Raw genomic sequence first — 14,838 nt, 5'->3', positions numbered from 1 at the left:
TCATGCAGCTCAATAACAAGAAAACAAACAACCCAATCCAAAAATGGGCAGAAGACCTAAATAGACATTTCTCCAAAGAAGATGTACAGACTGCCAACAAACACATGAAAGAATGCTCAACATCATTAATCATTAGAGAAATGCAAATCAAAACTACAATGAGATATCATCTCACACCAGTCAGAATGGCCATCATCAAAAAATCTAGAAACAATAAATGCTGGAGAGGGTGTGGAGAAAAGGGAACACTCTTGCACTGCTGGTGGGAATGTGAATTGGTTCAGCCACTATGGAGAACAGTATGGAGGTTCCTTAAAAAACTACAAATAGAACTACCATATGACCCAGCAATCCCACTACTGGGCATATACCCTGAGAAAACCAAAATTCAAAAAGAGTCATGTACCAAAATGTTCATTGCAGCTCTATTTACAAAAGCCCAGAGATGGAAACAACCTAAGTGCCCGTCATCGGATGAATGGATAAAGAAGATGTGGCACATATATACAATGGAATATTACTCAGCCATAAAAAGAAACGAAATTGAGCTATTTGTAATGAGGTGGATAGACCTAGAGTCTGTCATACAGAGTGAAGTAAGTCAGAAAGAAAAAGACAAATACCGTATGCTAACACATATATATGGAATTTAAGAAAAAAATGTCATGAAGAACCTAGGGGTAAAGCAGGAATAAAGACGCAGACCTCTTAGAGAACGGACTTGAGGTTATGGGGAGGGGGAAGGGTGAGCTGTGACAGGGCGAGAGAGAGTCATGGGCATATACACACTAACAAACGCAGTAAGGTAGATAGCTAGTGGGAAGCAGCCGCATGGCACAGGGATATTGGCTCGGTGCTTTGTGACAGCCTGGAGGGGTGGGATGGGGAGGGTGGGAGGGAGGGAGACGCAACAGGGAAGACATATGGGAACATATGTTTATGTATGACTGATTCACTTTGTTATAAAGCAGAAACTAACACACCATTGTAAAGCAATTATACCCCAATAAAGATGTTAAAAAATAAATAAATAAATAAAAGTACCATACACCATGATCAAGTGGGATTGATCCCAGGGATGCAAGGATTCTTCAATATACGTAAATCAATCAATGTGATACACCATATTAACAAACTGAAGAATAAAAACCATATGATCATCTCAATAGATACAGAAAAAGCTTTTGACAAAATTCAACACCCATTTATGATAAAAACTCTCCAGAAAGTGGGCATAGAGGGAACCTACCTCAACATAATAAAGGCCATATACGAAAAACCCACAGCAAACATCATTCTCAATGGTGAAAAACTGAAAGCATCTCCTCTAAGATCAGGAACAAGACAAGGATGTCCACGCTCCCCACTATCATTCAACATAATTTTGGAAGTCCTAGCCACGGCAATCAGAGAAGAAAAAGAAATAAAAGGAATACAAATTGGAAAAGAAGAAGTAAAACTGTCACTGTTTGCAGATGACATGATACTATACATAGAGAATCCTAAAGATGCCACCAGAAAACTACTAGAGCTAATCGATGAATTTGGTAAAGTGGCAGGACACGAAATTAATGCACAGAAATCTCTTGCATTCCTATACACTAATGACGAAAAATCTGAATGAGAAATTAAGGAAACACTCCCATTTACCACTGAAACAAAAAGAATAAAATACCTAGGAATAAACCTACCTAAGGAGACAAAAGACCTGTATGCAGAAAACTATGGGACACTGATAAAAGAAATTAATGATGATATAAACAGATGGAGAGATATACCATGTTCTTGGATTGGAAGAATCAATATTGTGGAAATGACTATACTACCCAAAGCAATCTACAGATTCAAGGCAATCCCTATCAAATTACCAATGGCATTTTTTACAGAACTAGAACAAAAAATCTTAAAATTTGTATGGAGACACAAAAGACCCCGAATAGCCAAAGCAGTCTTGAGGGAAAAAAACGGAAGTAGAGGAATCAGACTCCCTGACTTCAGACTATACTACAAAGCTACAGTCATCAAGACAATATGGTACTGGCACAAAAACAGAAATATAGATCAATGGAACAGGATAGAAAGCCCATAGATAATCCCACGCACCTATGGTCAACTCATCTATGACAAAGGAGGCAAGGACATACAATGGAGAAAAGACAGTGTCTTTAATAAGTGGTGCTGGGGAAACTGGACAGCTACATGTAAAAGAATGAAATTAGAACACTCCCTAACACCATACACAAAAATAAACTGAAAATGGATTAGAGACCTAAATGTAAGACCAGACACTATAAAACTCTTAGAGGAAAACATAGGAAGAACACTCTTTGACATAAATCACAGCAAGATCTTTTTTGATCCACCTCCTAGAGTAATGGAAATAAAAACAAAAATAAACAAATGGGACCTAGTGAAACTTAAAAGCTTTTGCACAGCAAAGGAAACTACAAATAAGACGAAAAGACAACCCTCAGAATAGGAGAGAGTATTTGCAAACAAAGCAATGGACAAAGGATTAATCTCCAAAATATATAAACAGCTTATGCAGCTCAATATTAAAAAAACAAACAACCCAATCCAAAAATGGCAAAAGACCTAAATAGACATTTCTCCAGAGAAGACATACAGATGGCCAAGAAGCACATGAAAAGCTGCTCAACATCACTAATTATTAGAGAAATGCAAATCAAAAATACAATGAGGTTATCACCTCATTGTCAGAATGGGCATCATCAGAAAATCTACAGACAACAAATGCTGGAGAGGGTGTGGAGAAAAGGGAACCCTCTTGCACTGTTGGTGGGAATGTAAATTGATACAGGCACAATACAGAACAGTATACAGGTTCCTTAAAGAACTAAAAATAGAATTACCATATGACCTAGCAATCCCACTACTGGGCATATACCCAGAGAGAATCATAATTCAAAAAGACACATGCACCCCAATGTTCATTGCAGCACTATTTACAATAGCCAGGACATGGAAGCAACCTAAATGCCCATCAACAGACGAATGGATAAAGAAGAAGTGGTACATATATACAATGGAATACTACTCAGCCATAAAAAGGAACGAAATTGAGTCATCTGTAGAGACGTGGATGGATCTAGATACTGTCATACAGAGTGAAGTAAGTCAGAAAGAGAAAAATATCATATATTAACGCATATATGTGGAACCTAGAAAAATGGTACAGATGAACCGGTCTGCAGGGCAGAAATAGAGACACAGATGTAGAAAACAAATGTATGGACACCAAGGGGGGAAAGAGGCGGGTGGTGGTGGTGGTGGTGGGATGAATTGGGAGATTGGGATTGACATATATACACTAATATGTATAAAATGAAAAATAAGAACATGCTGTATAAAAAAATAAAATAAAATAAAATTCAAAACAAAACAAATAAAGGTATATAATACAGTTAAAAAAATATTGTAAGAAGTAAAATGGTCTCATTTTGGTTTATGTTACAACATGGGCTATACAAAATAACATACACTGCTTTGTGCATAATAAATGTATAATAAATGAATATTAGATAAACATTCATACATATATTGTAAAATTAAAAAAATGCCAAGACCTTTTTAAGTTCTATATTTGACCTTAAAGAATATGTCTCCATTTCATTGGCCAAGTGGTCAGACAGGCTGTACGGATAAGGGATGCCAAAGTAATCAGCCTCTTCCTGCAGAGCAATGCGGGTTTGCTCCTCTGTGGGAATGTGAACTTCTCCGTGAAGATAATCCAAAAGGTATTTAAATAGATGTCCATCACGGTCAATAACACAAGCCCCTAGAAAATATTCAGTTCAAAAATGATTGAATAGATACAAATGACCACGGTAAAATTTCAACATGTCAAACTAGAATTAGACTGAAGACCTCTACAATTAGAAATGTTTCTTTCTCAAAAGAAAGTTAATATCTAGTGTTCAAATAGGTTTAGTCAAATTTGGGGAGTCTCTGTATTCTCACCTACAAGGAAAACGTATTCTGGGTTCCATTAGAAATCAAGGACTATATTCCCACTATGGCCTCTGCAAAAGCCATGGAGACCTTAGACTGCTGGTAGAAACAGAAGCTTACCACTAATCTCAACCCAGCTGGGCCAGGAAAGGTGTATGGAGTTCCTCCCTAATGAGGGTATAATGAGGTCCAGCATTTGTATGTCAGTGACCCTACAAGTCGACCTGCAGTGTTGCCAACAAATAAACCCTGGGTTCCTAGCTATGGGCATGCCATTTGTTCAGACTTATTAGGTTAGTTCCTTTGTATGAAACTGTAGAAAAGAAATGCTACACTGGTACTACTTTATGATAAAAGACTTTTTGTAGACAATTCAGCAGAATTAAGAAAACAAAAAAACACTTCTGTGTGAGGTTACTCAATGATTTCCTTCCTCCCTTGATTAGTTTAAGACGGGATTAAGAAGGTAAAAACTTAGGGGCAGAGGAAACAACTCAGTCCCTGCTTACCACCTTTATACCAACAAACTTTCTGTCCAGATGGACATCCAGTCCTGGGCACCAGACATCAGTGAGTTTTCCATTCTTCCAACTGCCATTCATCTGGCAAAGCAATCTCTCCAGACCCAGGGTTACTAACAGCCCCTCATGGTCTGAGCTCCTCAATCCCTTTTTTCTAACACAGACCAAGAGTGGGTTCTACGAGCCCCAGAATGCCTAAGATGTACAAAAAGCCTTACTTGCTCTGCTGAAGTTTCTTTACCACCAGTAGTAGGTTCAGTGAATCCCAGAGCACTCAAAGCAGAGAGTGGCCCCAGGACCCTAACCCTTGTATTTTACAGTTTCTTCTGAAACACCAATTTTCAGTCCTGGGTGACTGACGGTATCACTGAACTGATGTTTTCTTAGGCATACACATCTGCCCACACAAGGCTCTGCAGCTGGACTAGGTGTGAGTTTAACACTAATTCTACACTGACAGTACCTGCCCTGTCAGCTATGAGGGCAGCTCCTTTCTCCAGAGAAATACATTTTTTAACTTAAAGAACACAGAGAGAAGCTAATATATTTAATCAGGCTCAATACCTTTACCCATTGAGTTGTATGAATGGAACAACTTTCAAAATATGATTAATCCCCATAATTAGGTGATGGTTGGCCTTTACACACATTCACTTTTTTGTCAACTTTTAGCGACAGCATCACAGATTCTAGAAACTGGTATTTAATTTCTCCATGTACTTAATGAATCTCCATACAGTCCCAATGATCTCAGTAATTAACAGAGTAAGCTAATACATTCTGTTGTAATTAGAAAAATTAAAGGGAATTTAAACTAGACTCCTATTTTAATGAACATTCATGATAATGCTTACAGACTTTAGATATTTACCTGATTCATCTGTTTTTAGAGGAAAACGACCACTGAACATGGATGCCAGCATTGAGTCCTTAAAGCGGCACAAGGACTGCCGCCTGGCTGTGTAAATACAGCCACCCACGTTCAGTCGAAGAATATCCAACACCTCTTCTTCTGCCTTGTGACCTTCCATTGGTCTCTCCGACGCCTGAAGTTTTGCCTCGAAACACTTTCAGAAACTGCAAAACAATGGTGGTCACAGTACCCCTCTGTAAAAACAAAGGACAATCACCATTGACATTTCCAACAATACATGAAATAGGTAATAAAAATAAATACATTCTAAAGTGGTTTAAAACAAATTCCTCAGCACCGGCAATACTGAATCGAAGGACTTAATGTAATACAAAAGAAGTTTGAGATATGCTGAGAAGCTGGAAAACTCTGGCTCAGAGGATTTGTAAATGATAATAAAGTATTACCAACCAAATCAGAGCTGTTGAAATGACTGTTTAAAGAATTAAATGAGATAATGCATTGTCTGTTACATATAAAGCAAAGGTGAGGCGTGCTTATGATCATCAGTATTCACATATCTTTTTAAACTACAGTAAGTCTGAGGGAGCTGTGTAGACTTGCAGAGGGGAACAGCATGTAGCATGGAATCAGGCTATTAGGCTCTACCACTTACTAGCCTGGGACCTTGGGCAAGTACTTATCCTCCTCTGCCTGTTTCCCCATCTCTAAATTGGAGGGAAGGATGATGCCTACCTCAAAGGACTATCAGAGGAATAATTGACAGAAAATATAAAAAGCATATAGAACAGTCTCTGGCTCAGAGTAAGTACTCAATAAATGATAAATATTATCTATAATAATATAAAAATTTACAAGAGGGTATATACTGAAGGACCTTATATTGGCTCTGGAGATGTAAGGAAACATAAGAGCAGAAATTATTAACAACAGTAGTTGTAATTCTTAAGTTAGGTAACTAAGGAATATATAATTTATCAACTGAGATCAGAATTCCATGTATACCAAAAGCCAAACTGGTCCAGAAGAACAACAGATGACATCTCTCAATCATGTGGCTTCTTCCCTCTGAAATAGCTGAACCTTTAGAGACATTTTAAGGATTTTATTTCTTAATCCATTCTGGAGATAGATGAACCACAGCTGACTGTGGCATTCCTACAGAACCTAAAACAATATCCTGAGGAAAAGTGTCCTCCCAATGTATCTTCACATTTCATAGCAAGTGTAAAATGGCTACCAATAGGCTCAACTTCATGCATGGCCATTCACTTTGCCATCAACTTTGAGCATCTTTTCATAGATGCTCCAGTTTAGCCAATTTCCAATAAGAGAAGGAGACCATTAGAGTCTGAGGAACACCATGTGTGTGAAACACAGTAGACAGAAACTATTATGGGCCAACAGTCCAGTCTTCAGAACCCACTTATCAATGTGACTTTCTACACTGCCTAAAAGTCCAAGGAGCAGCCCAACAATGAACCATGTGAAAGAACCACTTCTGAGGCCTGGAATGGAACTGGTTCACGCTGTCCCTGTCACCAGCTCCCTGGAATCCTATCTATTCTTCAAAGCTGCAGGCAAACCTCACTGCTTACATGACCTTCCCAGGCACCCCCAGTTAGAATCCTTGCACAGTTGTCCCAGATATACTTTGTACCCCTGTCCACATATTATTCCACTTGACTAATCCCTAATTTGGGGGACTATAAGCTGCATCACCCCTAACAATTCCCATTTACTGAACACTATGTGCCAGCCACTGTAGGAGACACTTGACAGACATTAACTGATTCACACAAAAGCCCTACTGGGTAGGAGTTACTGTCCCTACTGACAGGTGAGGACACTGGAGAAAGAAACAGTAATGTGTGCAGGGTCTACGCTAGGGCTGCCCTGCCGTAAGTGGTGGAGTCAGTCCCAATCCAGGTCAGCAGGACCAACTCCAAGTTCTTCCAGCTGCACCCCACACCGACTCCTTCAGCACCGTTTCACTCCTAAGGCTCCTGACCTGGGCACTTCACTCACTAAGCGTCTGTCCGTCTGAAGACCCCGGTGGATGGCAATAGGAACATAGCAGCACCCTAGGCGCAAGGATTCAAGAGATACCCCTAAGGCAGAGGACCATCACCATTTCAAGGCCAGTCACAGGGCCCCACCTTCAAATGCACCCACTTGCACTCCCTGCTGGGTCGACAGTGCCCAGCCCTCTGGGGTAGCGTGCCCAGCCTGCGGTTCCGTGACCACCTGCACCAAAACCATCAGGGACACTTGCTGAAAATGCAGATTCCCGGACCACGACATAGACTCTGGTTCAGAAAGTCTTAGGTGGGGTCGGGAGTCCCCCCCGCGGACACTACTTTGAGAAACGCTCAAGGGACTCCCACGACGCGGGACGAGAGGGGAGGGGCTGGGACACCACAAAGCCCCGCGGGGGTCTCCCCGCGGTTCTGGGATCCCGAATCGGCCCGAAGCCCGAGCCTGCAGCCCCGGGCGCCCGTGTTAACAGCGCGGCCCGGGCCCTTCCTCAGGGCGCCCTGCCGCCTCCCGGGTCCGCGGCCCACCCGGCGCTCCGCTCCTCAGCAGGGGATGGGCGGGGTAGGCGGCCTCCCCGACTGACCTGCGGCCCGCCCGGCCCTTGGCAAGGGCGCCGGACGCCACGGGGCCCGACACGGAAGTGAGCGCCTCCCCGCCTGCTCGGCAACTCGTGTAGCAGCGAGGCTCCAGTGCCGCCTCAGCGCGTCTCAGCCTGGCGGCGACGGCCGGGAGACGAAGGCCCCACCCCGGACACGCCCAGGACACGCCCCTCCAGAGCCCCGCCCCCGGGCTGGTTCCCCCACCTCCGGCCGCCGCCGCCTGCTTTGGGGAGGGCGCGAGGACTGGCAGTCTCGGTACAATGCCGGGAAAGGAAAGGACACGCAGAGAGACGCAGGCTGGATCTCCGAGGGACGGTCTTGTCCGTTCAGAGGCGGCTCTTATACATGAAGAAAACAGCACCGAAGTTGCGATCGTCTAGGGTCAGTTAATAAGCGGTAAGAGTTAGGATGAGTTAGGTCTTTTCACTTCTAGGTGAGGGAGGGCCCTTCCCTCCAAACTGGGTTGCTCAATGCCAAGAGTCATTCATATATTGCACTTGAATGTTTGTGCATTTGAATGGTGTTTGTGGCTTACAAAGCTGTTGCACACAGAGCATTCTTGTTTTATTTAGTCTGTGTGACAGCCCTATATTTTTATTCCTGTTACAGTAAGGAAAATTGAGGCAGGAGCAAACATTTATTGAATACTTCTGTACCCCTGAGATTCTGCTAAATGCTTTGCGTGCACTAATTTCCTCTCAACAGTAACCCCAAGAGTTCTTTTGGTTTCCAGCTGCAGCCTACCTTGTGCAAGAGACTTTGCTAGGTATTTCAAAATGAATAAAACACAGTCCTATTCTCAAGGTACTCTCCCAGACTCAATAATAATTGGTTCCTAATTTTTCTCACTGTGTCTTAGAAGGGAATAAGCCAGTGAGAGGTAAACCCCTCAGATATTGATAGTACCCAGGAGAGGAGGAAGGTTTGTTCAACCTACAATTACTGAGCACTAGCTATGGACCAGACACTGGGAGTGGAGGACTGAACAGGACAATCAATGTCCCTGACCTAATGTCCCATGGCATTTCCATTCTAGTGCAGCAGTCAGAAGACTTTATCTGTAAATATTTTAGGCTTTTATATATTTATATATAAAATATTTTTAAATATTATGGGTCATACATAACTACTCAGCTTTGCTGTTGTAGTGTTAAAGCAGCCATAGATAATACATAAACGAATGAGAGTGACTACGTTCTAACTTTATTTATGGATACTGAAATTTGAATTGCATATAATTTTCATGTGTCATGAAATATTCTTAAATATTTCAAACACTTAAATATGTAAAAACCATTCTTAGAGCGTGGGCCACCCGTGGATCCTAATTTGCCTACTCCTGTTCAAGTGGCAGAAACAGACAGTAAGCAAAATAGTTACAGACAGTGATAACCACTTGGGAGGAAATAGGATAATGTTGGATGGAGATGATGGCTTGGGAGAAGTTCTCACTGATGAGGGGACATTTAAGTTGAGCACTAAGGATGAGAATGAGCCTATCCTCCGAAGAGATGGAGGAAGCATATTTTAGGAAAAAGGGAGACCAAGTGGAAAGGCCCTGAGGCAGGAAAGGACTTGACAGTTTGTAGGAAGGGAAAGGACACTAGTTTGTCTGGAGATTGGTGAGCTTGGGGACCAGGGGGAAGGTGATAAGAGATGAAGCTGAGAAGAGAGGCAGGAACCAGCTTTTAAAGCATCTTGTGTCAGAAGTAGTTTAAATTTTACTCTAAGCATATGGGAAACCATTAAAAGGTTTTAAGCAGTGAAATGGCATGATCAATTTAATATTTTTTAAAACTCACTCTGGCTACTGTGATGAGAATGGATTGAAAAGGCATAAAATGAATGTAGGCAGCTGTTGCAGGAATCCAGGAGACAAATGGCGTAGCTTCTACTCAAGTGGTGATGGTGATAGAGAGAAGTGGATGAGTGCAAGAAATGTGTTTAGGAAATAGAAATGACATTAAATTTGCTGATGATCAGCTATGATGTGTTAGTTCAGGTTCTTTGTGAAGTGGACAGCAAGATCAGATTAAACCCGCAAAAAGTTTAATGGGGAGACACCTGTGAGGAAAAAATTAGGGAGGGGTCTGAAGGGGACTGAGAGAGCCTTTAGACTAGATGCAGATTAGGAAAAGTGGATATGATGTAGTTCAAAAAAGTTTCAGGAAAGGCAATGAGGAGTTTTCAAGCCAATGTCCCTCATCAAAGGGGCCTTATGTCTCCTAGGAATAGGCCTGCCTTAGTATCCCTGCCATACTCAGTCACTGGCTGGGAGCAGTCAGTGGGAAGTGCAGCCTAGAACACGGTGATAGATTTCAGAGCACAGTATGTGGAGTACATCAGTCAGTAATGCTCCCTGTAATCAGACATCTGAGAGGTACGTTTGCGTGGCTGCCACATATGAGGGAAAGGGGAAATGCAGGATTATGTGTAAATTGTTGGCTGAACAGCTGAATGATGGTGCCATTTACTGAAATGGTGAATTGTGGGAGAGATCAGAAGCTGTATTTTAGACTATTAAGACTGAGATGTTAAACAGGCATACAAGTAAAGAGATCAAATAGCCATTGAATGAATCTGGAGCACAGGAGTGAAGAAGTACGGTGGTGCTGAAGGTGTGAATTTGGAAGGCATCAGCATTTAAAGCCATGGAACTGGATGAAATCACCCACGTAAAGGGCAGGTAATTAAGAAGAAATAGGATGGAACACTGACTCCAATACTTAGATTTCAGGCTTAGAAGAAAGAGCCAGAGAGCCGGAGAGTATGAAGCTACAGGAACCAAGAAAGTAAAGTGTCATTTATGTGAAATGCTGCTAGGAGATCAAGAGTCCACCAGATTTGATAATATAGGAGTTCTTGGTGACCTTGACAAGAGCAGTTGCAGTGCGCTGATAAGGATGCAAGCCCAGAGGAAAGTGGGTTGAAGCGTGAATGTGAGATGGCAGACTGGATATAACTGTAGATAAGAAAGAGAAGGAGAGAAATAGGGCTGTGGTTGAGGTGGGAGACAAAGTCAAGGGATGGAGTTTTAGGATGAGAGTCACTAGAGCAGGCTATGCTGATGGAAATGATCCAATAGGTAGGTAGAGATTGGTGACGCAGGGGAGAAGGAGGGACAACTGAGGGTATGAAATGCTTGAGAAGGCAAAAGGGTCCTGGAGCCAGAGCACGAGGAATTTCTGTTTGACAAGAGCAGGGATAGGAGGTAAAACAGACAAGATAGATTTCAGTTCAGGTAAAGTGGTAGATTTCACAGTGGTAAAATGAGGAAATTCTGATTGAATGGCTTCTACTTCCTCAATTAAGTCTAAAGCAAGGTCAGAGGCTAAGAGTAAAGCTGATGAGGGGTGGAAGAGGTTTGAGGAAGGAGGATAATGTATGAATTAGTTTTCTTGAGAAATTGAAAGGGCAGACTTTCTATAGAAACATGACAGGATTGCTCGGAGAGAACTAGAGCCTGTTTGAAGATTATAATCATTATATATGGATGGCAAACTAGTCATCCCAGTGATGTGACTTTTACCCAGCAACACTCAACAGCTTCAGTGTAGGTGCTGCTGAGGAAGTAGATCATTGGACTCAGTTAATGTTGAGATTTAATCAAGTGATGCAATACAAGGAGAGAGGGGTGAGAGTTGAGGATGTTTGTAAGTGATTGAGTCCCATGGAGGACCATGGACTCTATGCTGGATAAGGAGGGAAATAACTATATAACGGTGGTGATGGATAGTGAAAAAGTAGTGAAGTTAATGGATTGGAGATCTCAGAGAAATTGAGGAATTATTTAAATAAGAGTACAAGAGTAAGTGAGCTGGAAGAATTGGAGGCAGTAGTCAAAGAAAATCACACTTGAATTCAAGATTCTGGAGGTCATTCAATGACCATAATGCCAAGGTTCCATGCTGAGATGGGGTGGAAGAAAAGTTAATGGAGGTGAGAATTTTAATGAATGATTATTATTAGATGAGTTTCCCCATAAATAGCAATGTCCACAAGAGTGGAGCAGGTGTAGAGAGAAAGATGATGAAACAGAAGCTAATGTCATCAATAATGGATGATTAGAAGAACCTTAGCAGACTACATTGCAGAGACAAAGAGAGATACTGTGTCCAGATGGCTACAGTTCAGATCAGCTAGGGCTTAGAAAAAAGAAGGAGGAAAAATTGTTTGTTAGCAGTGATGGGAGAAGAGAGGACACCAACCCTGGCCCTGAAGTATGTGGGGAGTGGAAGGAAAAGCAGTCACTTCTTGAGAGGGCTACAGGCTACAGAGGAAGTAAGTAGGTCCTCTAGGAGCAGAGAACATGCATTAAAAGAAAGATGGGACATTTAAAAAAGGGAATTTTAAAGGGCTCAGAGGAAGTGTTCAAGAGGAATAGGAAGAATGGGGGATTGGCTCAGAGGGGCAGACATACTGGCAATATAGGACTAGGACCCCAGATAACAGTGGACAACTTGAGGATTTGGAACTATTGGGGTGATTAAGGTAAACAGGGATCCAAGCCATGATGAGAACAGTCCTAATGTTCTATTAGTGCAAAGTTGAAGCCAAAACCCAGGTATTTAGCTCAGTAGTATTGGGTCACCTCACTCTCTGGCTGCTCCCAATTCTATGGTAAACTGAGTGAATGTACAGGTCTTATAAGGAACTCAAGCATTAAGAAAGCCTTTGGGTGACTATTCCCTCCACCAGCTCTCACAGAAGTAAAAGGTAATCCTAACTCTGATGCATAGGAGCTTGAGGGGAAGGGAGATAGGAAGCACCAGATAAATCAGAGCCTGAGTCATAGACCTGATCAGACTCAAGACTACCCTCCTCTTCTGGTTCTTCCTGGAATGGGAAAGATAAGGACTTGTCATGATTGAGGAGGAGTAAACAACTTTATGTTCATCCTTTAGGAAAAGATTCCCAAACCATAAGCAGCCCCCTCCTTCCAACCCAGGACAAGGTATTGGAAAGAGAATGAGGTGTCTGGTTGCCCCTTTACTCTCAAAACCTGGATAAGCTGCATTGTTTTTCTTTTAAAAATTCCTTGTGCAGAGTGTTATTTTTCATCAAAATAACACTAGGGGTGGAATTCCTGGGTAGCCAACATAATAGCAGACATCACAGCGTAAATCTGAATCTCCCAAATCATTCTCCAAAAAGCTGAATACAGAATAGATAACAAATAAAACTGCACAAAACCCATGCCATCTGCATAACTAAGAATGCCCAAACTTCAAATTATCTGGAAGTAGAAAAATAAAAACCAAATCTTGGCAAGCTGTGTTCCATTCTCCTGCCACAAAAAAAGAAGAAGGCTCTTGGTGGACCTATGATTGATCTAAGATAACCACAAAAAAGAGAAAGTCTGCTTTTGTGCTAACATACTGGTAAAGAACCCTCGTAGATCAAAGCACTTACTATGTATTTTTAAAAATTAAAGCTGCACATAATTCAAGGTGACAGTGTGTGAAAACCATTGCTTCTGGTATCGAAGGGAAAAAAAGGAATGGAGAAGCACATTTTGGAACCTGGTGAAGAGGAAAAGAAGTAAAAGGAAATTTAGGGTCAAGTAAGAAAAACGAGATCCAAAGCTGTGAAAATATGCAATCTTTAGCCCATATCACTCACACACACACATACACACATACATACATACACGTAAACACACAAGAATCATCCATTAAGAAAGTATTTCACTGCAGAAGAGGACACCCTTGAACCTGAACTCTTATAAACCATTCAAAAATCTTTGAAATGAATAGATGAAAACAGAGTAAATATACACAAAGCTATTATAAGAAGAAAACAGAAAACAAGACAACTTCAGCTGATAAAAAGTGCTTCCCCCCAAAAAAACTAACCCAAAGCAGAAAAAAAAACAAACTACAACACAAACTCCAAAGTGAATTAAATATCCACTTTGGGAATATGAAAAACCACCTTGAACCAGAAATTCAAAAATAGAAACAAACAAACAAAAAAAGAAACAGGAAGAAATGAGAAGGGAATAGGTTGAATCCAGGAAAGAAAATAGGAGTAAAAGACAAAAATTATCACAGAAGTGAAGAATAAATTGCAAAGATTCTGGGGGAAAATAAGATCAAGTGAAAATTTAATAAGGGAAATTGAAAAAGGCAGAAAAATAACCAAGATAATGAAAATGAGATACAAAGTTAAAAGTAATTAGGATCAGAGAGAAGTGGTTGAAATGAAAGAGAAAGAAGAAAAAACATACAAATAATGGCAGTCCCTAAACTGCCTAAACAAAATGATGAAACAGAACTATATTTAAAATCCAAAAAATGTTCAGAATGTGAAAGAAGATATATTGATAATTCTATATACCCGTAAATTACATGGGGAAATTGAACCAGAATTGTCAGCTCACAAACATATGCAAGTAAAGCTATTGGACTTCAAAGATAAAATACCTAAGCCTTGAAACAAAAAAGATAAGAAATGACAAGGACAAGAGAATTAAACTGGGACCAGCCTGCTCAAAAATAACATACAAGAAAGGCAGCAGTGGAATAGCATTTTTATAAAAACACAAAGAAAAAAAAATGTAAATCAAGGGGCTTCCCTGGTGGCGCAGTGGTTGAGAGTCCGCCTGCCGATGCAGGGGACACAGGTTCGTGCCTTGGTCCGGGAGGATCCCATGTGCCGCAGAGCGGCTGGGCCCGTGAGCCGTGGCCGCTGAGCCTGCGTGTCCGGGGCCTGTGCTCTGCAACAGGAGAGGCCACAGCAGTGAGAGGCCTGCGTACCGCAAAAAAAAAAAAAAAAAGTAGAATTTAAACCAAAATGCATTAAATTAGACAATGAAGGACATGTTTTAATGTCC

At 41.4% G+C, this 14,838-nt stretch overlaps 2 protein-coding genes across 3 annotated transcripts in view; one reads left to right on the top strand and one right to left on the bottom strand.

Moving 5' to 3' along the window:
* Positions 1 to 8,127, bottom strand: part of KCTD18 (potassium channel tetramerization domain containing 18) — a 31,107-nt gene extending 22,980 nt beyond the window's left edge. Inside the window, exons 1-4 of one of the 2 annotated variants that reach the window (XM_067741062.1) lie at positions 7,988 to 8,120; positions 7,379 to 7,451; positions 5,365 to 5,600; positions 3,588 to 3,799 (exon numbers count right to left, since the gene is read on the bottom strand). In XM_067741062.1, the coding sequence (XP_067597163.1) occupies positions 3,588 to 3,799; positions 5,365 to 5,524 (372 nt within the window). In that variant the 5' untranslated portion in view covers positions 5,525 to 5,600; positions 7,379 to 7,451; positions 7,988 to 8,120. Of the gene's footprint in view, positions 1 to 3,587; positions 3,800 to 5,364; positions 5,601 to 7,378; positions 7,452 to 7,987 lie in introns of both variants that reach the window. The other variant, XM_067741061.1, reaches the window with a different exon arrangement.
* A 96-nt stretch (positions 8,128 to 8,223) lies between these two features.
* SGO2 (shugoshin 2) overlaps positions 8,224 to 14,838 on the top strand; it is a 46,762-nt gene continuing 40,147 nt past the window's right edge. The window contains exon 1 of the mRNA XM_067741059.1: positions 8,224 to 8,399. The gene's annotated coding sequence lies outside the window, so the exon portion shown is untranslated. The remainder of the gene's footprint in view (positions 8,400 to 14,838) is intronic.

The sequence above is a fragment of the Pseudorca crassidens genome, chromosome 6, assembly GCF_039906515.1.
Source record: "Pseudorca crassidens isolate mPseCra1 chromosome 6, mPseCra1.hap1, whole genome shotgun sequence".
Taxonomy (NCBI): domain Eukaryota; kingdom Metazoa; phylum Chordata; class Mammalia; order Artiodactyla; family Delphinidae; genus Pseudorca; species Pseudorca crassidens.
The sequence above is the reverse complement of the archived record's forward strand: the minus strand, read 5'-3'. Positions and strand labels throughout refer to the sequence as shown.